At 43.1% G+C, this 24,844-nt stretch overlaps 1 protein-coding gene across 2 annotated transcripts in view; it reads right to left on the minus strand.

Annotated features, from left to right (window-relative positions):
* Positions 1-24,844, minus strand: part of LOC124805003 (juvenile hormone esterase-like) — a 163,304-nt gene that overhangs the window by 15,472 nt on the left and 122,988 nt on the right. For both annotated transcript variants that reach the window (XM_047265402.1, XM_047265400.1), the window contains exons 9-10: positions 21,748-21,898; positions 1,853-1,985 (exon numbers count right to left, since the gene is read on the minus strand). In XM_047265402.1, coding sequence (XP_047121358.1) covers positions 1,853-1,985; positions 21,748-21,898 — 284 coding nt within the window. The remainder of the gene's footprint in view (positions 1-1,852; positions 1,986-21,747; positions 21,899-24,844) is intronic.

Consider the following 24,844-nt stretch of genomic DNA (forward strand, 5'->3'; position numbering starts at 1 on the left):
AATCTCACTTCGGTATCTCAAACCTTTTATGAAATATGAAGAATGTTGTTGATATTTTACTCTGGCTTTATCGGTTGTGCGGAACGATCGCATATGTGTGCGCTACGTCAGATCAATATTCTCGAGATTGGTGGCAGATAGAGACCCCCACCCAAGTCTAACGAAAAATTCGCGATATTAGCTAAATCTCATACGATGCAATATATTATGTAATATGCACCAAACAAAAAATCATAGCGACCCCAATTTTTCATTGCAAAACTTTTTCGAACTTCGCGCAATGTCTTACTTCCACGTAAATATCACAACTACCATGACTGTTAACGAAATGATGGGCATATAGTAATGAACCCTACATCTAAAGCTACAAGTAAAACAAAAATATTTTTTTTTTACTTAATAGTTTCTGTAAAATCATTTGAGATAGACTGAAAGGCGTGCGCGACGATTCTGTCTTCGCCGACAGGTCGAAAGGTGGCAAACGTTTGTCTGGTTCCCCTACTGAAAAAACAAATGAAGTCGCCCAACGTTCGCCTTTATCCTTAGACCACAGACTTTTTGTTGTTTCCTCACGTAATCAGTATACACCCGAAATGAATAAGAATCTTAAGTATGCATGAAAACAGAATGATGAATGTTTGTTCAAAATGGTTCAAATGACTCTGAGCACTAAGGGACTTAACATCTGAGGTCATCAGTCCCTTAGAACTTAGAACTACTTAAACCTAACCAACCTAAGGACATCACACACATCCATTCCCGAGGCAGGATTCGAACCTGCGGCCGTAGCGGTCGCGCGGTTCCAGGCTGAAGCGCCTAGATCCGCTATGCCACACCGGCCGGCAATGTTTGTTCATTGGTGACAATAATCTCACTGCTCCTCAATATTCGATATTGATTTTCGAGCATTGTACAAAACGCTGTTCAAATGTGCTTTTTACCTCACTTAGTCTGCTGGTTACGTACCTAGTAACTATTCTTGACAGCATTCGAAGCTGATAGGTAGCCACGTTGTTCTGCTGGGTGTAAATGCCATTTTGTATTTCCATTTTTAGAAATAGAAGACTGTACACTCTTCAGTACAGGCTGTGAACGGTTGTCGCTGTTAGAACACTTGCTTTTAGTTGCATTGCGGAAGGGATCTTCATTCCAGTGAATTTAATAACTCTTCCAACTGAACATCAGTCAGCGATCTAATAGCCATGTCGTCATGATTCGAATTGAACAGAAAAAATATAGATTCAAATAACTGAGAAGAGCAATACAGTTTCTTGGAAAAAAATAAGAAACAAGTCCATTACTGTAACCTCAGAGGCTTTGTTGATTGTTCAGAGTAAGCTGGAAATCGTTATTACCATAAGGTACAACATGAAAGTAAAAATTATTTGACATAAGGGAAATGACATTTATGTCTGATCACTATGACCAGAATGTTACATATGTTATTGTTATGGTTTATTACCAAAATACCTAAAATATCTTAAAACATTTTTATACACGTATAGCTCGTTCATTTTCAAACAAAATCATCGAATTTAATAAAGTAATATTGGTATTTAAATTTCGAGAAACAAAATTCATAACCATTTTTGGGCTTGTAGACCATAACCGAAGAACAGGGTTAAGAACACCTTTGTTGAGTTCTGTCTGATGAGAAGTCTCGAACCTGGTCACAAGACTTGTCCGCTGGTCGTTAAGCTAGCATACTATTCACGAAACGACAGTCCGGAAATGTACGGAATGCCTTCTGAAAATCAAGGAAATGAGCTCTTTGTCTTTGGATGCTTAACACTATAGATATTAATCGACAGACGCGAGCGTGTGACTTATTAACGGCGGCAGCGTCTCTTACCCGTATTTGGCGAAGTTGGTCCACAGGGTGACGAGGGCGTGCACCACCTCCCAGTCGGGGCTGTCGTCGGGGAACGCCGGGAAGATGGCGGGCGCCGGCACCAGGTACAGCAGGTCGTCGCAGTGGCTCACTCCTGCCGGCACGTCGGAAGGAACATGATGGCGAACACTTCCCACCAAAATACCCAGGAAATAAATTTTATTGGGACCACTTTTGCAGACGGAGGAGACCGCGACCAAAGAATTTTTGGCGTTCGTCCCCTCCCCTCCATTAGTTTGTTTTCGACTTTCGACATTTACAGTTTTCAAATTAGTACTGAGTATTGCAAAAATACAGGATTGCACACGAAAAGCCAACTCTGACAAGGGAACCTCCCCATCGCACCCCCCTCAGATTTACTCTCCTGGAAATTGAAATAAGAACACCGTGAATTCATTGTCCCAGGAAGGCGAAACTTTATTGACACATTCCTGGGGTCAGATACATCACATGATCACACTGACAGAACCACAGGCACATAGACACAGGCAACAGAGCATGCACAATGTCGGCACTAGTACAGTGTATATCCACCTTTCGCAGCAATGCAGGCTGCTATTCTCCCATGGAGACGATCGTAGAGATGCTGGATGTAGTCCTGTGGAACGGCTTGCCATCCCATTTCCACCTGGCGCCTCAGTTGGACCAGCGTTCGTGCTGGACGTGCAGACCGCGTGAGACGACGCTTCATCCAGTCCCAAACATGCTCAATGGGGGACAGATCCGGAGATCTTGCTGGCCAGGGTAGTTGACTTACACCTTCTAGAGCACGTTGGGTGGCACGGGATACATGTGGACGTGCATTGTCCTGTTGGAACAGCAAGTTCCCTTGCCGGTCTAGGAATGGTAGAACGATGGGTTCGATGACGGTTTGGATGTACCGTGCACTATTCAGTGTCCCCTCGACGATCACCAGTGGTGTACGGCCAGTGTAGGAGATCGCTCCCCACACCATGATGCCGGGTGTTGGCCCTGTGTGCCTCGGTCGTATGCAGTCCTGATTGTGGCGCTCACGTGCACGGCGTCAAACACGGATACGACCATCATTGGCACCAAGCCAGAAGCGGCTCTCATCGCTGAAGACGACACGTCTCCATTCGTCCCTCCATTCACGCCTGTCGCGACACCACTGGAGGCGGGCTGCACGATGTTGGGGCGTGAGCGGAAGACGGCCTAACGGTGTGCGGGACCGCAGCCCAGCTTCATGGAGACGGTTGCGAATGGTCCTCGCCGATACCCCAGGAGCAACAGTGTCCCTAATTTGCTGGGAAGTGGCGGTGCGGTCCCCTACGGCAATGCGTAGGATCCTACGGTCTTGGCGTGCATCCGTGCGTCGCTGCGGTCCGGTCCCAGGTCGATGGGCACGTGCACCTTCCGCCGACCACTGGCGACAACATCGATGTACTGTGGAGACCTCACGCCCCACGTGTTGAGCAATTCGGCGGTACGTCCACCCGGCCTCCCGCATGCCCACTATACGCCCTCGCTCAAAGTCCGTCAACTGTACATACGGGTCACGTCCACGCTGTCGCGGCATGCTACCAGTGTTAAAGACTGCGATGGAGCTCCGTATGCCACGGCAAACTGGCTGACACTGACGGCGGCGGTGCACAAATGCTGCGCAGCTAGCGCCATTCGACGGCCAACACCGCGGTTCCTGGTGTGTCCGCTGTGCCGTGCGTGTGATCATTGCTTGTACAGCCCTCTCGCAGTGTCCGGAGCAAGTATGGTGGGTCTGACACACCGGTGTCAATGTGTTCTTTTTTCCATTTCCAGGAGTGTAGTTATAAGTTGGCACAGTGGATAGGCCTTGAAAAACTGAACACACACCAATCGAGAAAACAGGAGGAAGTTGTGTGGAAGTATGGAAAAAATAAGCAAAATATACAAATTGAGTAGTCCATGCCAAAGATAGGCAACATTAAAGATACTATGTACTCAGGAGCACCGTGGTCCCGTGGTTAGCGTGAGCAGCTGCGGAACGAGAGTCTTCCGTCGAGTGAGAATTTTACTTTTTTTATTTTCGCAAAGTTATGATCTGTCCGTTCGTTCATTGACGTCTCTGTTCACTGTAATAAGTTTAGTGTCTGTGTTTTGCGACCGCATCGCAAAACCGTGCTATTAGTAGACGAAAGGACGTGCCTCTCCAATGGGAACCGAAAACATTTGATCGCAAGGTCATAGGTCAACCGATTCCTCCACAGGAAAACACGTCTGATATATTCTGTACGACACTGGTGATGGCATTTGCGTCACATGACAGGAAAATGTTGTCGACTCACCTAACTTGTACACTTCGCGAATGGGTAAAAACATTCTTCTTACCTTGCCCGATTTAGGTTTTCTTGTGGACGTGATAATCACTCCCAAAAAAGTGATGAAAACTTAAGAGTTTGTCACAAACTGCAACAAATGAATGCAACAGTTTCACAGTCTAACAGTTTTCCCTGTGCTCTCAAAAAATGGCTCTGAGCACTATGGAACTTAACTTCTAAGGTCATCAGTCCCCTGGAACTTAGAAATACTTAAACCTAACTAACCTAAGGACATCACACACATCCATGCCCGAGGCAGGATTCGAACCTGCGACCGTAGCGGCCGCGCGGTTCCAGACTGTAGCGCCTTTAACCGCTTGGCCACCACGGCCGGCCCCTGTGCTCTGTCAAAACAGATCTTTTTACCTCGCATCGGAAGGACGGACGGACAGATAATAATTGTCTGAAAATAAAAATTAAACTTTTCGCTCGAGGGAAGACTTGAACCAAGGATCTCTCGTTCTGCAGCTGCTCACGCTAACCACGGGAACACGGCGCTCCTGAGCTCGCACTATTCTTGATGTTGCCTATCTTGCGCATGGGCTACTCAGTTTGTATATTTTGCTTATTTTTTTCATAGTTCCACACAACTTCTTCCTGTTTTCTCGATGGATCTGTGTTCAGTTTTTCAAGGCCTATCCACTGTGCCAACTTATAACTAAATCTGAGGGGGGTGCGATGGGGAGGTTCCCTTGTGAGTGCAGACTGTTCGCCAATTACGCACGAATCGTTGTCCGCCATAAGCAGATACAACACAAACATATAAACATGTAACAATAAGATGACAGAGACATAACAGACAATAGTTGATGCAGAAGTCTACATATAGGGGATTGATCTTGTCTATTACGTTATACACTGAAGAACCAAATAATTTGGTACACCTACTTAATATCGTTTGGGGCCGCCGAGAGCACGCAGAAGTGCTGCAACACGACTTGGCATGGGCTCGAATAATGTCTGAAGTAGAGCTGGAGGGAACTGACACCACGAATCCTGCAGGGCTGTCCATAAATCCGTAAGAGTTCTGAACAGCACGCTGCTAGGCACCCCAGATATATTCAATAATGTTCATGTCTGGGTAGTTTGATGGTCAGTGGAAGTGTTCAAACTCAGAAGAGTGTTCCTGGAGACACTCTGTGGCAATTCTGGGCGTGAAGGGTGTCGTATTATCCTGCTGGAATTACCCAAGTCCGTCGGAATGCACAATGGACATGAATGAATGCAGGTGATTAGACAGGATGCTTACACACGTGTCACCTGTCAGAGTCGTATCTAGACGTATCGGGGGTCCCATGTCACTCTAACTGCACACGCCTCACAAAATTACAGAGCCTCCACCAGCTTGAACAGTCCCCCCGCTCGATACAACACGAAACGAGACTCGTCCGACCAGGCCTCATATTTCCAGTCATCAATAGTCTAACGTCGGTGTTGACAGCACAGGCGAGGCGTAAAACTTTGTGTCTTGCAGTCATCAAGGGTACACGATTGGGCCTTCGGCTCCGAAAGCCCATATTGATGATGTTTCGTTGAATGGTTTGCACGCTAACACTTTGTTGATGGCCCAGCACTGAAATCTGCAGCCATTCTTGCACGATCTTTTTCCGGCCGCAGCGATGTTGGAGATCTGATGTTTTACCGGACTCCTGATATTCACAGTACACTCCTGTGATGGTCTTTTGGGAAAATTCCCACTTCATCGGAGATGCTGTGTCCCATCGCTCATGCGCCGACCGTAACACCACATTCAAACTCAATTAAATGTTGATAACCTGCTATTGTGGCAGCAGTAACCGATATAACAACTGCGCCAGACGCTTATAGTCTTACAAAGGCGTTGCCGACCGCAGTACCGTATTCTGCCGGTTTTCACATCTCTGTATCTAAATGCGCATGCCTTTACAAGTTTCTTTGGCGCTTCAGTATATAAGGTGCTGAAAATGACCTCCTCGTGCTTCAGTGCACTTTTGCGCACATCCTGACATATTAATATACACTTTGCGCAACTCTTCCAGATCAGTTCTCAAAACTTCATTGTGATTGTTGTCGTTCAACTCTTTTAACGTTACTAGGTTATTTGCATAGACTATTTCCTTTAGACTGCCCCACCAATAAAAGACACAAGCAGTTAGGTCCGGCGAAAGCGGCGGCCACAATCCCTTGCTGGGAGTCCTTCCCTTTGTGAACATTTCATGAATTCGTGAGACTGACTCGCGTGAAGTGCGACAGGTCGCATCATCCTGTTGGAAGACAGCATACCTACGTTCATCTTCGAAACAATAGAGGACAGCCGCGCGGGATTAGCCGAGTGGTCTAGGGCGCTGCAGCCATGGACTGTGCGGCTGGTCCCGGCGGAGGTTCGAGTCCTCCCTCGGGCATGAGTGTGTGTGTGTTTGTCCTTAGGATAATTTAGATTAAGTAGTGTGTAAACTTAGGGACCGATCACCTTAGCAGTTAAGTCCCATAAAATTTAAAATAAAATAAAATAAAATAAAATAAATAGAGGACAATTGGCAGGCGACAATGAGCAGTGCATTACTCGGGGCCGGTTTCTCGAGCGCCAAGTTGTATAATTAGCAACGGAATTACGTAACAATAAACATATCGTGGACTTCATTTGAAAGTTATATTTTCGCATGCAGTAATCTTATTGCTGAGAAATGGAAATCGATCGTTTCCAGTTCTGCGCACCTCTTAAATTTTTCACGCCACCCATCATGTTGAATATTTATTTATTCACTGAACATGGCGTGATTAGGGCCATCTCACCCCCACTGACATCTGACTGGGCTTTCTACATATTTCGCATTACATTCATTTCCATGAGCGACTTATAAGATACATCTAATATCGAATGCAACATTTACAAATAGTGCACAATAAAGATCCAGTTTACGTTATTTCAGGAGAAAGTACAAAGATAAAACAAATAAAAAGCAAAATGATTTAAATTTTAAACTATGAGCTCTGGGGGAGAGAAAAGTGGTGGAAGAGGGAGAAAGATGATTCAATACCATTAAGGAAGATAGGGGAAAAGTGAAAAATGAAAAGAGAGACAAGCATGTCTGGAAAAATTGCTAACTTTTTGACAGAGGGAAATTAGTCTGTCCATTCATTTCTCACAAAAGTGACTAGGATGACAGAAGGAAGTGTCTCAGCTTCTTATAAGCAACGGGGCGCAAAGTATCTTGTTCCATAGGCGAGCAGGAGCAGCAGACCAAGAGTTTGTGAATATTTTTGTTTTATTTTAGGGTACAAGATAAGTAAACCCTTCTGTCTCGATTATAACGAGGCGATAGGTACTTAATATTTGATGCGAAGTACTGGGGTGCATGCGCACTGAGCATCTGATGCACTCACATAGCGTCCGGTAGTCACTTCACGTGTCTGGCTGCAAACAACATAGCTGGTGTATGAAATACTAACATGGTCAGACTGATAAGTCGGATGCAGTGCATCTGGCTAACTCTAACCATGTCGAGTTCCTGTTTCGTATTGGAGTAAACGTCATGCGACTATGGCCTCCCGTCAGGTAGACCGTTTGTCGGGTACAAGTCTTTCGATTTGACGCCACTTCGGCGACTTGAAAGTCGATGGGGATGAAATGATGATGATAAGGTCAACATAACACCCAGTCCCTGAGCGCAAAAAAATCTCTGACCCAACTGAGAATCGAATCCACGCCCTTAGGATTGACATTCTGTCGCACTGACCACTTTTTTTTTAACTCATTTTGTTCGCTTTTGTTCGTTGCATCTGCTCGGCGCGGACGTCATAAGACATCTGTTGAAGTTCGTTGTTGATCGATTAGCTCAGTTTTTTTATTACAGAGGGCTGCTAACCCTCTAAACGAACACACTGAGCTACTGTGCCGGCTAACCACTCAGCTACCAGGGGAAAACGTATTGGTGTACATCGTAATATTGAAGGATCGGTAGAATCAATGGTTGCAGACTGCTCATTCTAACAAAAAGAGCAGTAGGTAATATGCGCAGTGATGAGAACTTACTGCCAAAGCTTGACAATTTGTACAAGAATTGAAGCGAAACACGGGTATACAGCAAGTACAACACAAGATACTGAGGCCATTCTCTCACAGGGCGAGGCAGCTGATGTTGATGCGGACAGGACATCCGACCTCATGAGATATAGCGTTGTCAGCACACAGGACTAGGTGGTTAACGAGATTTGCACTCTCACGCTCTCCAGCAACCATTGTCGACTTTGCAGCAATGTGGCAGCAGTATATGACAATACTGCGATATGGCGAGCAAAACTGCTGATGAAACAGATTGTTGCAGGAAGTCCCTGGGGTACAGTGCACACAGAATACTGTGGCTGCCTGATGAACTCATGGGGAGAGTGGTAGTGGTGGGGGTTACACGCAGGTGCTGTAGGGGAAATGCCGAGCGCTGGAGGGGAAGGTCGTTCTAAACTGAAGCCTACACTCTCGGTAAATATTATGCCTGGTCCCTTCACGCCCACACTTGCATAGTGAGCTTTAAGAAATATCTTTCACATCATATTTGGTTAGTTGTTGTTGTTGTGGTCTTCAGTCCTGAGACTGGTTTGATGCAGCTCTCCATGCTACTCTATCCTGTGCAAGCTTTTTCATCTCCCAGTACCTACTGCAACCTACATCCTTCTGAATCTGCTTAGTGTATTCATCTCTTGGTCTCCCTCTACGATTTTTACCCTCCACGCTGCCCTCCAATACTAAATTGGTGATCCCTTGATGCCTCAGAACATGTCCTACCAACCGATCCCTTCTTCTGGTCAAGTTGTGCCACAAACTTCTCTTCTCCCCAATCCTATTCAATACTTCCTCGTTGGTTATGTGATCTACCCATCTAATCTTCAGCATTCTTCTGTAGCACCACATTTCGAAAGCTTCTATTCTTTTCTTGTCCAAACTATTTATCGTCTATGTTTCACTTCCATTCATGGCTACACTCCATACGAATACTTTCAGAAATGACTTCCTGACACTTAAATCAATACTGGATGTTAACAAATTTCTCTTCTTCAGAAACGCTTTCCTTGCCATTGCCAGCCTACATTTTATATCCTCTCTACTTCGACCATCATCAGTTATTTTGCTCCCCAAATAGCAAAACTCCTTTACTACTTTAAGTGCCTCATTTCCTAATCTAATTCCCTCAGCATCACCCGACTTAATTCGACTACATTCCATTATCCTTGTTTTGCTTTTGTTGATGTTCATCTTATATTCTCCTTTCAAGACACTGTCCATTCCATTCAACTGCTCTTCCAAGTCCTTTGCTGTCTCTGACAGAATTACAATGTCATCGGCGAACCTCAAAGTTTTTATTTCTTCTCCATGAATTTTAATACCTACTCCGAATTTTTCTTTTGTTTCCTTTACTGCTTGCTCAATATACAGATTGAACAACATCGGGGAGAGGCTACAACCCTGTCTTACTCCCTTCCCAACCACTGCTTCCCTTTCATGTCCCTCGACTCTTGTAACTGCCATCTGGTTTCTGTACAAATTGTAAATAGCCTTTCGCTCCCTGTATTTTACCCCTGCCACCTTTAGAATTTGAAAGAGAGTATTCCAGTCAACATTCTCAAAAGCTTTCTCTAAGTCTACAAATGCTAGAAACGTAGGTTTGCCTTTCCTTAATCTTTCTTCTAAGATAAGTCGTAAGGTCAGTATTGCCTCACGTGTTCCAGTGTTTCTACGGAATCCAAACTGATCTTCCCCGAGGTTGGCTTCTACTAGTTTTTCCATTCGTCTGTAAAGAATTCGTGTTAGTATTTTGCAGCTGTGACTTATTAAGCTGATAGTTCGGTAATTTTCACATCTGTCAACACCTGCTTTCTTTGGGATTGGAATTATTATATTCTTCTTGAAGTCTGAGGGTATTTCGCCTGTTTCATACATCTTGCTCACCAGATGGTAGAGTTTTGTCAGGACTGGCTCTCCCACGGCCGTCAGTAGTTCCAATGGAATATTGTCTACTCCGGGGGCCTTGTTTCGACCCAGGTCTTTCAGTGCTCTGTAAAACTCTTCACGCAGTATCATATCTCCCATTTCATCTTCATCTACATCCTCTTCCATTTCCATAATATTGTCCTCAAGTACATCGCCCTTGTATAGACCCTCTATATACTCCTTCCACCTTTCTGCTTTCTCTTCTTTGCTTAGAACTGGGTTTCCATCTGAGCTCTTGATATTCATACAAGTCGTTCTCTTATCTCCCAAGGTCTCTTTAATTTTCCTGTAGGCGGTATCTATCTTACCCCTAGTGAGATAGGCCTCTACATCCTTACATTTGTCCTCTAGCCATCCCTGCTTAACCATTTTGCACTTCCTGTCGATCTCATTTTTGAGACGTTTGTATTCCTTTTTGCCTGTTTCACTTACTGCATTTTTATATTTTCTCCTTTCATCAATTAAATTCAATATTTCTTCTGTTACCCAAGGATTTCTACTAGCCCTCGTCTTTTTACCTACTTGATCCTCTGCTGGCTTCGCTACTTCATCCCTCAAAGCTACCCATTCTTCTTCTACTGTATTTCTTTCCCCCATTCCTGTCAATTGTTCCCTTATGCTCTCCCTGAAACTCTGTACAACCTCTGGTTCTTTCAGTTTATCCAGGTCCCATCTCCTTAAATTCCCACCTTTTTGCAGTTTCTTCAGTTTTAATCTACAGGTCATAACCAATAGATTGTGGTCAGAGTCCACATCTGCCCCTGGAAATGTCTTACAATTTAAAACGTGGTTCCTAAATCTCTGTCTTACCATTATATAATCTATCTGATACCTTTTAGTATCTCCAGGGTTCTTCCATGTATACAACCTTCTTTCATGATTCTTAAACCAAGTGTTAGTTATGATTATGTTGTGCTCTGTACAAAATTCGACCAGGCGGCTTCCTCTTTCATTTCTGTCCCCCAATCCATATTCACCTACTATGTTTCCTTCTTTCCCTTTTCCTACACTCGAATTCCAGTCACCCATGACTATTAAATTTTCGTCTCCCTTCACAATCTGAATAATTTCTTTTATTTCATCATACATTTCTTCAATTTCTTCGTCATCTGCAGAGCTAGTTGGCGTATGAACTTGTACTACTGTAGTAGGCGTGGGCTTCGTATCTATCTTGGCCACAATAATGCGTTCACTATGCTGTTTGTAGTAGCTTACCCGCATTCCTATTTTCCTATTCATTATTAAACCTACTCCTGCATTACCCCTATTTGATTTTGTGTTTATAACCCTGTAGTCACCTGACCAGAAGTCTTGTTCCTCCTGCCACCGAACTTCACTAATTCCCACTATATCTAACTTCAACCTATCCATATCCCTTTTTAAATTTTCTAACCTACCTGCCCGATTAAGGGATCTGACATTCCACGCTCCGATCCGTAGAACGCCAGTTTTCTTTCTCCTGATAACGACATCCTCTTGAGTAGTCCCCGCCCGGAGATCCGAATGGGGGACTATTTTACCTCCGGAATATTTTACCCAAGAGGACGCCATCATCATGTAATCATACAGTAAAGCTGCATGCCCTCGGGAAAAATTACGGCTGTAGTTTCCCCTTGCTTTCAGCCGTTTGCAGTACCAGCACAGCAAGGCCGTTTTGGTTATTGTTACAAGGCCAGATCAGTCAATCATCCAGACTGTTGCCCTTGCAACTACTGAAAAGGCTGCTGCCCCTCTTCAGGAACCACACGTTTGTCTGGCCTCTCAACAGATACCCCTCCGTTGTGGTTGCACCTACGGTACGGCTATCTGTATCGCTGAGGCACGCAAGCCTCCCCACCAACGGCAAGGTCCATGGTTCATGGGGGGGCTTTTGTTAGTATCTAAACCGAATTTCGCCAAAAATGCAGCGATTTATTTCCGCCTGGCTTTTTAAACATTTGTAACTTCCAGGGAAGTATCATGAGTGGCGAAATTTGAGTAAAACCAACAGATTTCTCTGGCTGCCATGTTAAAATTTGTTTCTTCTTCCAAAACACAGCGGCGTTTACACAGTCTCACCTCATTAACATATTGTCCAGATGGTGTCGCAAAATAATTATGAAAAACCGGTTTATTAAGTTTATTGAGGAACTGAGGAAAAGTAACGTCAGTAGCTTATGAAAAACCACGTTCTTAGTGCAAAATAAACGTGTAATGTCTCCACTTCTGTTGTTCCAAAGCTCATAGCATTTCTCGTTTCAAATACTATCGATAGCCCTTAAAAATTGCAATCTTTCATCGAAAAAATCCGTGGATAGTGAAATAACATCGTAGATAATGTAGTTTTCCATAACAACCACATCGCAAAATACTCTTCTCTTTGTGTATATTTGGAATGGTGACATGACTGGGAAGCACTGACTGGTGATGAACGGATTCGCATTCAGCGGGGAAACGTAGTTGTGCCAGATGACCCACACGACCATCGTCAAGGAGCATGGCGGCAACCAGGACAGAGGTCACATTCTTCCAGTGTTTTGGAGAAGCACAGTTGAGCTGCTCCTGCCATCACGGTGTCCTGATCCATCATCGCGTATTATTTCAGGTCACGGCCGAAAGTGTTTGAGGCAACTCTGACGACACGACAGCACGTCACGGACATCCTGCTCCGTCACACGTTATCCCTCGTGCGACAGTACCGTGGCGCTCTTTTTTACAGGATTGTGATCATCCACACATGGCAGCTGTCCCCATGAACTGTCTGTGTGACGTTGAGGTACTCGAATGGCGAACAAGACACCCAGACCTGTCCCTGACGAAAAATGTGGGACCAGCACGGATGTCAACTCTATTAGTGAGCCAGTATCGAGGCTATCGAGGTCCGGTTACAACAGCCGTGCGCCGGCTTGCCTCAGGACAGGATACAACAGCTTTCACAACCGAAACAGTGCGTGCATCCGTGCTAGGGGGCATGCAGCGCCATACATCGACTGGGCTCGTACTGCCAAGTTCTTTGTAAATTTGACTCGGTTTTGTAGTCACACACACTCTCAACCCATAAAGTGTTGTTTCATTTCGTCCTCCATTTCTGGGTACTTCACTTATTTTTCCAGTTACTTTATTTGAAACGGAGCTATTGTCTCAATTACTGACTGGTAAATTCCACTGTACGGTATCAACATTCGTTGTCTATAGGTAATTTAAGCTCGACCTTGAATTTTGTCGCCGGCCGAGGTGGCCGAGCGGTTACAGGCGCTACAGTCTGGAACCGCGCGACCGCTACGGCCACTGGTTCGAATCCTGCCACGGGCATGGACGTGTGTGACGTCCTCAGGTTAGTTAGGTTTAAGTAGTTCTAAGTTCCAGGCGACTGATGACCTTAGAAGTTGAGTCCCATAGTGCTCAGAGCCATTTGATTTTTGTCAGTAGGGAGATGAAACCTTATGCAGATGCGCAGTTTCAAAATACAAGACTGTGTGACCGCAAATTTTAAGTCAATTTACGAAATACATGAAATTGCGCTACACATGCGTATGTAACGTGACAGCCCACAAAAAATGTCATGCTTCCCATATTAGACCACCGGAGTGGTAGCCCTGAAGTTAAGGCACTGGGCTCGCATTCAGAGGAATTGGTTCACGCCGTTTCTGGCCAACCAGAGTTGATTTTGGCAGTTACCGTAAATCGCTTTAAAGTGAATGTCAAAATGGTTCCCTTGGAAAGGGCGTGGTCCGTTTGCTTCCCTATTCTTGTCAAATCTGAGATTCTATCATCTGTAACACCTCTCATCCTCGATAGGACGTTCAACTACAGACTTCCTTTTTTGATTCCACGTCAGGGACCCTCCTTTTTAGTTTACTTATTAATTCAGATGCTTCATGAAAGTAAATTGTCGAGAAAGTAAGGTAAAAACCCACTTCGCAAGTCGACTCAACACTGCAGTGATTTACTACGGATGAAGCTATTGCATATGGAATGCCATTAGCGTCTATATATCTGTAAATTAGATTATCTAGTCAGAACTAAAATTTGAAGTGCAATTTAATGCATAGAGAGATTTTAGATTTCTCAAATATCTATAGTGTTCATGCACAATAAAACGAGTTAAATATAACAAAAGATCGTTGAAGGAGCTCAGAAGTGGCACCTAAGCTACAGGCCTACTCCACCGAGGTTCAATGAACTATGTAACTGGCGGAATTAAAGCTGTGAGAACGGATCGTGTATCGTACTTGGGTAGATTAGTTGGAAGAGCACTTAACCGCGAAAGGCAAAGATCCCGAGTTCGAGACCCGGTCCGGCATACAGCTTTAATCTGCCAGGAAGTTTCATATCAGCGCACACTCCGCTGCAGAGTGAATATCTCATTAAGAAAAGAATTGTAAGCTCATGATGGACTCTGGAAACATAATACTCAGAAATTTTCTGCACTGTTGCATTTCATTATATTTTCGAGCGCGAAAATGAGAACTTTCTTGACGAATACGACAAGCTAATCATATGTGAAACTATGACTCTAGAGGAGTATCAAAAGTTGTAAAATGTTACGGCTTCTACGGTCTTTGTGTGTGTTGCTACAGAGACCTTTAGAAAAGGTTATTGAGAGTTGTGGCAAGCGACAATGTAACCAATGGATGTTCTAGTGCTTTACATATGTTCTTGGATTCCAGTATAGGACAAGTGACATTTCGATGGGAGAGACACGAGATCAGTTACTGTTAGCTCACGTAATCAATATCGACTTACCGAGAGAGTTCTGAGAAACTGTAGCGCTTCTGCAAATAAATAGCATACATATCTCTTTTTGACCTGTTATTGATTACTGCTATAGAGCTCACATTCCTCACCAGGTGGGATTAAGAGGGAAATCGTAGGAGTGCAGCAACATGCTGTTAGAACTTTAAACTGCTGGTCCAGTCTCTATGAGAGTATCACGGAGACCACACTGTTTAGAAGAAACGCCGTTGGTTTTCTTTCAGCCCAAACATTTGAGACCAAACCTAGGTATTGTGTGTTAAGTTTCGTTCTGAATACAAAATAGTGCCTGTAATACCTGTAACATGTGAGAATCCTTCACAATTCAGGGACGTATTTCAGAGTACTAAACCTTCATCTCTGTATTCTGCTAAAATTGTTTTTATAACTTTAGAACGTCAGTATTCAGGGAGACTGTAAAATGAAACACTGCCTCCACTTTGTATCTAACACGTCATAAGAATAAACTAAGAGGGATTAGTGACTGTAAGGAAGTATATACAGTCTCTTCTCCCTCGCTGAATACGCAGGATGAAGAAAAAAATGAACGAAAAATATCGGTACGAAGTGCTCTTGTCGTGCACGGTATAGTGGTTCGTGCAGTATACGGGGGGGAGTGCACATCACTGAGTGAACCCCTTCCAGCTACATGCTGCCACATATCCCCCTTAAGGTGAAGACAGTGAAATGTTTGGAATATAGCTACTTATTAAGAGCACATGTAGGGAAAAATTGCGGAAAAATTCAATTTTTTATTGCATAATTTATTAAATTGATTCTTTAGGGATAACATTGCAAACTTTCATAATCGAACTCTGGCTAGAAATGTATTTTATAAAAGTTTGATTGGGCGTCTGCGCCTGCTACGGCCCCTCTTTCTATGCTGTGATACACACGTTCTCTACGCTAGAAATTTTTTGTGCGCTTATTTTTTGTTCACACAATCGAAACGAACTGCAGATGAGTCCAGAAGGCTGTGAGAAAGATTCTCGTTGCTTTTTCCTTTGTTTACAATGTGGCTTTGCGAATAGTACACGCTAAAACTTATTTCAGTTTTTAGTTATGCGTATATCAATCTGTATTGCTCGACATGGGACGTAACAGAGGACATATATTCAAAAAAGTAAGAAAATGTCGAATTTCACATGTAAAAGGTACAGGAAATTTAAATAACACTGTTACAGTTGCTGCTAATAAGTGTGAAGAACAATTTTCAACAAAGTCAGTGAGTTCATCGAAGAAGAAAATTAGTGAAGGAATTGATGATGCTGTGTACAGTGTCAAAGACGAGTTTTCCAGTGGTTTTGGTCAATTGACTTAGAAATACTTGCCCATGTTATTAATGTTTCATTTGCATGTGGTAACTGCGGTTCAAAAGGTCTTGGGCTGTATGATGACAGTGACAGAATTGGCATTGTAAGTAATACACATGTTTTGTGTAAAGTTTGTAAATATGATGTTCAATTCAAGACATCTGCTCTCTATGGGAAGATGTATGAGGCGAATACAAGATTGCCTTACGCCATGAGATGCTTAGGTGTAGGGAGAGAAGGCACAAATTTCTTTTGTGACTTTATGAACGTGCCTCCAGTGACTAGATTCAGTGATTACAACGGAACACTCCTCAATGCTCTTGGAGTTGAGTGCGAGGAGGACATCAAAGCAGCTGTTGAGGAAGGTGTAGATACCAACAATGAAGGGGAAGAAGGACACTATGTAGTGGACACATATCTATGTGTCTCCTATGATGGAACCTGGATGAAGAGGGCGATAATCACTTCGTGGTGTATCATCTGTCAGTGTGGATACAGGGAAAATCTGAGACTTCCAAGTAATGAGCAAATATTGGTCTCAGAGTGTCACAAAGAAGAACAATGATGGCAGTAAAGAAGAAAAGTGGCAGCAAGAACACAAGAAAGTGTGCAGCAAGAATTACCAGTGGTCAACTAGTTTGATGGAAGCAGCTAGGATAAAACTAATATTCCAAAGATCAGTTCAACAATATGATGTTAGGTATGTTAAGTATCTAGATGATGAAGATTCCATGGCTTTTAAGAAGGTTTTAGAGAGCATTACTTATGGCTCACATACTAAAATTGAAAAACTGGAGCCGGCCGAAGTGGCCGTGCGGTTAAAGGCGCTACAGTCTGGAACCGCGAGACCGCTACGGTCGCAGGTTCGAATTGTGATGTCCTTAGGTTAGTTAGGTTTAACTAGTTCTAAGTTCTAGGGGACTAATGACCTCAGCAGTTGAGTCCCATAGTGCTCAGAGCCATTTGAACCATTTTTTTTTTGAAAAACTGGAATGTGTGGGGCATGTTCAAAAGCGAATGGGAGGTAGACTTCTCAGAGTGAAGAAAGAAATGAAAGGCAAGAAATTAAGGAACTATAAAAGCTAACATCCTGAAATTTGGAGCAGGGTTAAGAATTACTTACTGAATAATTCTGTTCACCATCTTTCCGTTATCTTTTCTCTGAGTAAAGTTCTCTATTAAAATTTGAGAAAAATAGAGCAGTCCCAGGTAACACATAACTGAAAAATTTATTTCAAAGCACCTATGACCTTAAAATTTGTTCCACACGTTCTATTAGCCTCTAGATGTGAACTGTGAAATTCCAGTTTTATTGCTCGATTAGTTTACGAGAAAAGGCACATTATAGAAACAATGATAAAAATTAAAATCATTATAAAATATATGTCGATGCGTATTTTCAAACAAATTGCACATAATATCAGGCATTATGCTGTACATAATAGTCTCATGTTTCACTATTTTAGCTGTAATGTTTTTGGCGGTATATATGTTTAAGTACAAGAACGCATATTGTCATACTTTATCCTTAACACTCCTGCATATTATTTAGGTAATATCTTTTGCGGCCCTCCCGGTTAGCCGACCGGTCTAACGCACGCCTTCCGGAGTGGGAAGGCGCGCCTGGTCCCCAGCACGAATCCGCCCGGCGGACTTCTGTCGAGGTCCGGTGAGCCGGCCAGTCTGTGGATGGTTTTTAGGCCGTTTCCCATCTGCCGCGCCCAATGCAGGCTGGTTCTCTTATTCCGCCTCAGCTACACTATGTCGGCGATTGCTGCGCAAACAAGTTCTCCATGTACGCGTACACTACCATTACTCTACCACGCAAACATAGGGGTTACATTCGTCTGGTGTGAGACGTTCCCTGGAGGGGGGGGGGGGTATGGAACGGGGGGCCGAACCGCACAATAACCCTGGGTTCGGTGTGGGGCGGTGGAGGGGTGAAGTGGACTGCGGTTGCGGCTGCGGCGGGGACGGAGCCTCTCCGTCGTTTCTAGGTCTCCAGTTAACATACAACATCTTCTGCAGCTTTCGCAGAGTACTGAATCACAGTGATAAAAGTCGTTATTTACTCTCCCACCATCTACAGGCTTACAGCAACGAAGAGAGAGAGAACTTGTGTTCATTACAATGACAAGCTGTTTTTAAGAAATATACAAAACCAAGTAAAAAATTAAACAGGACTTTTGCTTAATGTTAAAATTAAGTACATCATGCCCCCCTAAGATCGCCAGTTTCAAATAATATCAGTCTGTTCTGACACAATCTTAAACTTGTCATTTTTATCCATCATTTAATTCCTAAATTCCATATGCTTTTTTGACTCAACTGAAATAGTGGAGTGGGGTGTCCTCATAGCCATACCAATGATCAAAAAAAAAAAAAAATGAAACAAATTTATATCTAAATCTACATCATACTTCGCAAGCCACCTAATAGTGTATGGCGGAAGGTACTTCCGGTACCACTATCTGATCCCTCCAATCCAGTTCCACTCGCTAATAGTGCGTGGGCAGAATCATTGTTGGTAAGCCTCTGTATTAGCTCTAATTTATCGCCTTTTCTCCTCGTGGTCGATACGCGAGATGTATGTGAGGGGAAGTAATATGTCGTCCGACTCCTCCTGAAAAGTGCTGATCCGAAACTTCAATAGTAAATGTGTCTGTGATGCACAACGCCTCTCTTGTAACGTCTGCCAGTGGAGTTTGGTTCAAAAATGGTTCAAATGGCTCTGAGCACTATGGGAATTAACATCTATGGTCGTCAGTCGCCTAGAACTTAGAACTACTTAAACCTAACTAACCTAAGGACAGCACACAACACCCAGTCATCACGAGGCAGAGAAAATCCCTGACCCCGCCGGGAATCGAACCCGGGCGCGGGAAGCGAGAACGCTACCGCACGACCACGAGCTGCGGGCAGAGGAGTTTGTTTTAGCATCTCCGTAAAGCTCTCTCGCCAGCTAAACGATCCTGTGACGAAACGCGCCGCTCTTCGTTGGGTCTCCTTTATCTCCTCTATCAGTCCTACGTGATAGGGATCCCAGATAGATGAACAATACTCAAAAATCGGGCGAACAAGAGGCTTATAAGCCACTTCTTTCGTGGATGAGTTACATTACCTTAAGATGCTTTCGATTAATCTGAGTCTGGCGTCTGCTTTACTCACTATCGGTTTTATATGGTCATCCCACTTAAGGTCGCTCTGGATAGTTAAGCCTAGATATTTTACGGCAGACACTGTCTCCAGCTGCTTTTCATCAATAGTGTAGCTGTACAGTAGTGGATTTCTTTTCCTATGTATGCGCAATATGTTACATTTATTTACTTTCAGGGTCAACAACCAGTGTCTGCTCGATACATCAACTCTCTGCAGGTCGTTCTGCAAATTTTTATTATCTTGTGGCGTTGCTAATTTGGTATAGACAACTGCATCACTGGTATCATCTACGAATATCCTTAAAGAGCATATATTCCTTCGTAGGTGTCTCTAGGTATTTTATTTTGAATTCTGCGGGTGCTTTCTCCCTTTCAGTCTGTCTTTTTTACTTTCGAGAAGGAGATGTGCATCTTGCCCTCAACGCTCGTCTTCTTCCTCCTGTGTAAATTTGTGCCACTGCGATCAGGACCTTCGGTTACCCGCAAGGAAGTAGTATGGCCATCTGAAACATTTAGTGACACTTGTATCTCTGTCTCATCTCAGGCTCTCCCATGTTAAGTGATATGGATACAACTTCTGGAACTGATATCAATCACAACGTTTGAAACAACACTGTCGGTCTTGTCTTCCGACTGAAAGAGTCAAATATTGAAGACATATCTGCAACAAAATATTTAGTGCTTTAATTCGTAAAATTTATCAATACAGTGCTTGCAGATAGTTTAGGGACTCACTTAAATTTCATTGAATTCACGTGTGACCCATAACTAACAACATTTCAGTCAATGTTTTACATTATGTTATTAGAGATATGAATTACGAATGTATAATTAAAATTTCACTGCTCTTGCTCCAATACTTTTCGAGGTTTAACGCGTCTCCGTTTTGTAAGCAGAATTAAGAGAATCCCGTTTTTCCGACTAAAATGGTTTGTTTACCTCTCAAACAAGATTATATTTCTCTAGTAAATTCGCTGATAAAAGTGGTCAGTTTTGTTCCGCGATAACTACCGATTAACAACACTCAGACGAATACTGACCACGCATTTGATTTCTTCGTGTCTTGTTTGTAATGGATCCGCAGTCAAAATGAGTTGACTGTTGCCAAACACGAATTATCACAGAACGAAACTGACTAATTCTGCCACAGAATTTATTGTGCAAAAAGTTTGTTTCAGAGACGACGAAATGAGGTGTTAATTGTACTATTCCTATGCTCCAAAGAAACAACAGTAAAAATTTCATTGCTGTGGAAGCAGTAGCTTTCGAGAAAGGGAACATTTTAGTCAGAAAAACGGGATTTTATAGCTCTGTTTATAAAACTGAAAACCTTCCATCTCCCAAAGTACTAGAACTACAGCAGAGGAATTTAACTGAAAACGCGTAATTAAGACTTCTAATAACACTGACTGAAATACTATTACTTTATGGACACAGGAGGATTCATCGACATTTAGGCCTGTCCATAAATTTCCTGCAAGCGCTTTAACAGTCGAAATTTATTTTTTCCAAAGGCAAAGAAGCAGAAACTACTGGCAGATGAAAGTAGTTTGCTTAAGATCAATAAATTTGAACTATACCCGGAAACCTAATGATCATATACAACCCATTTCCTTGGTTTTGTTAAGACATTTGATCCTGTTCCAAGTATTCTTCCTCTTGTATTTCTCCATATGTTCTAAAAATATTGCCCAAAATGCCGTGAAATATAGACTTACTAAAAATAAAAGCGTAATAGCTTATTTCTTTAGGCTTTTGCAACCGAAGGTTCGTACCTATCTCTAGTGTTTTCCTTCTGAATCACGACAGAATACGTCAGCAGAAGTGTGGAAGAAATACTGCCTGAAATTGTCTACAAACTGTCCCCTACGTATATCCCATTTCCTTGAACAGAAACTTTTGGAACAAGCTAAGGAATTTTCGACCAAATGGCAGTTTTCAAACTGTGACGACGCTGGAACAAAGAGCCCTTCTATTTATGATGCTTTAAACCTAAAGACACCGACGCTGACAGACTAGTTCACAGAGTACTACTTTCTGTGGGTACACATCACGCGACAATACTAGGTAAAACACCTGACTCCACAGCTTCCGTTGCAGCACAGGTCAATGGTGCAGTGTTGTGAACGTCCGCAACAGCCGCGCGTCGCAGCCCAAACTCAAACTGCGCATACGCGAGTAGGCAGCCCATTTCGTCGCTGGTGTGTCGCACGTTGGACAACGCACCTTTAGCACGGCATTCGGCAGTAGAATGTAATTTTGCACTCGATATAATCGTAAGAACGCTAAACCGGTTATTTCCAAGAGCACAAGGAAATGAGGCAACACAGGCTTTCACTTAAAAGATAATTAAGAAGCCGGCTACATTGCTTACCGTAGTCCTTTGTGGTGTTTGCGAAGAGGCTAGAGTAGCTGTACATGCCTCTGTACTCGAAGCTGTACACGAAGATGTTCTTGTGGCCTGCCATTCTGTGGTACAGCACCGCGTTGTGAAGGGGATGGTTGAATGACCGGTCACTGTAAAGCTGCAAACAAATTTAGAAATTAGTACTTGTTTCTCCTTAGTTTTTCAAAGTAATCGCTCAGTTACGAGCTATTTGCTGTGGAAATAGCTGTAAAATCAGAATTATATGCTTGGACTTTTACAATTTCAGTTACTCGCGCGAATGGAAACAAATCACGATTTTATAGTTCGTTTCTTACATCTTTCGAGATTCTCCGTTACCAGGCTAGGGATTGTCAGTAGCCGTGATTATTTGTTAAACTTCATTTTCGTAATTGTAACTACAGGTATATTAGCCGCAGCATATCTTGCTTAAAGCATGGAGCTCGTACAACTAAATTCAGAACTAACAGCAGTACGTTTAAGTCCTGCGAATAGTGTAGTTTTGTTACATGTGTTGTATGAATAGTTTCTGTTTATTTACGATATCTTAGCCGAGACCAAGCTAAGTAGAGGCGAAACACTCACTTAGTTTCGACTCGGATGACAGAAGCCGATTGCGAATGAACCACGTGTAACTCAGGTCTCAAACGTGTTACTTATTTGTCTTGCTTGAGTAGAAACCACGCAAGCTCAAACTCGACACTGAAAACAGCAAAAACTAGCCGTAAGTGAAAAGGAGATATGAATGCGTTGTTTTTGTTGTTGTTCTTGTCTTCAGTCCGAAGACTGGTTTGATTCAGCTCTCCATGTTACTCTATCCTGTGAAAGCTTCTTCGCCTCCGAATAACTACTGCGACATACAGCCTTTTCAGTTTGCTTACTGTAATTATATCTTGTGTCTCCCTCTACAACTTTTACGCTCAACTCTTCCCTCCAATATTAAATGGCTGATCCATAATATGTCCGAATGTGTCCTATCACCGATCCCTTCGTTTAGTTAAGTCGTACCAAAAATTTGTCTCTCCATTTATATTCAGCACCTCCTCATTAGTCACGCGATCTACCCGTCTAATCTTCAGCATTCTTCCGTAGCACATTATTTCAAAAACTTTTATTCTCTTCTTGTGTAAACTGTTTATCCTTTACATTTCACTTCCATACATGCCTAAACTCCAGACAAATACCTTCAGAAAAAGCTTCGTAACACTTAAATCCGTATTAGATGTTAACAAATTTATCTTCTTCAGAATCGCTTTTCTTGTCATTGCCCATCTATATTTCATATCCTCTCTACTTCGGATCCGACCGCAGTGGCCGAGCGGTTCTAGGCGCTTCAATCTGGAACCGCGCGACTGCTACGGTCGCAGGTCCGAATCCTGCCTCAGGCATGGATGTGTGTGATGTCCTTAGGTTAGTTAGATTTAAGTAGTTCTAGGGGAATGATGACCTCAGATGTTAAGTCCCACAGTGCTCAGAGCCATTTGAACCATTTTCTACTTCAGCCATCATCAGTTACTTTACTGTCCATACAATACTTTAAGTGTCTCGTTTCCTAATCTAATTCCGTCAGCATCACTTGATTTAATTCGACTATGCTCCATCATTCATGTTTTGCTTTTGTTGATGGTCATCTTATATCCTCCTTTCACGACAATGTCCATTCCACGCAGCTGCTCTTCCAAGTTCTTTATCCATAACCTGCATACCAGCTGACACGAATTTATTAAACACAGTTTACTACGCCCACTGGATCCAAGCGACCTTCTTCATGGCACCTAGAAACACCGACTGTATAGAACCTAAGTCGCTCTTTTCTTAGACGATATCTCAAGAATCCTGGGTAGAAGTAACAAGGTTGATTACGTGTTTAAAGATGTCCGGTCAGATTTCGTTTCAGCATCACATCCACATCTACAAAACAAATTGGGTTAAATGCAACTTATACTTGCCTAAGCAGGACTGCAAACGTGTCTAGTACTTTTTGACAGAGATAACGCAGAAAGTTATATCGAAGCGAAAATCATTCACAGTGGAAGAGAGAATTGCTGTAGTGTCACTAGGAAATGCGATAGGGGCATTACTGTTCATGCCATATAACAACGACTTAGCTACAATATTAGAGTTTCTGTAAATGGTACATATATCTACGAGGAAGTATCATTCGATATGTCTTGTCAGGTCGTATTAAGTGTCAACCTGATGCAGAAATTATCAACCACCTCCAACCGTACAGAAATAAACCGTGCATTTCACACTATTTAGAAAAAAATTAATATTTCATCAAATTATTCATTGGATGCATCAGAATCCAGTTTCCTCACACAGTTGTCTGGGAGCAATAACGTGTAGGAACAGAAACTAATATGGTTACACAGGCCAACAGAAGACAAGCGGTTTACAAGCTTCTATTCATTGGGAGGATAGAGGGAAAGTGTTGTTTGTGTACGAAAGAGAACACTTCTACAGTCTTTCAATGGAATACTCTAAAAGCCTTCCGTATACATATACAATTGGACGAACAAGGAAAATGAGTAATGTACGAAGAAGGGCAATGCGAACTGTGACAAAATTTTGTTGACGTGTGTCCTAACGAGCTGGCGGCTGGCGGAGTGTTAGCACGTTGGACTCGCATTTTGAAGTAGCGGGGTTCAAAGCCAACCTGACTAAGGTTACCTGTGCTTCCTCTTAAGCGATTAAAACGAATGGTAGGATGGTTCCTTGGAATAGGACAAGCTCGTGCTACGATTCTAACGACGTTATCGTCGACAGGACTTTAATCTTACTCCAGTACTTTAATACGAGGGGTTTCCGATAAGGAATGCAACACATTTTTCTTCTGAAAGCAGGTTGGTTTTGTTCAGGATTCCAGTACATCATATTATTCCCCACTCTTTTGGCTACCATATTTTTCAACACAATCTCCGTTCACTGAGACGGCCTTATGCTACCTTACTGGGAGGGACTGTATGCCCACATGGTACCACCCTACTGGTTGTCGTCGGAACCAACGTCTTGCTCCATTAATAATCTCCCCATCATCCACTTAACTGCTTCTTGCAGAGTGCATCCTTCATTGGGCCAAGCA

This window comes from Schistocerca piceifrons, chromosome 7 (genome assembly GCF_021461385.2).
Source record: "Schistocerca piceifrons isolate TAMUIC-IGC-003096 chromosome 7, iqSchPice1.1, whole genome shotgun sequence".
NCBI lineage: Eukaryota > Metazoa > Arthropoda > Insecta > Orthoptera > Acrididae > Schistocerca > Schistocerca piceifrons.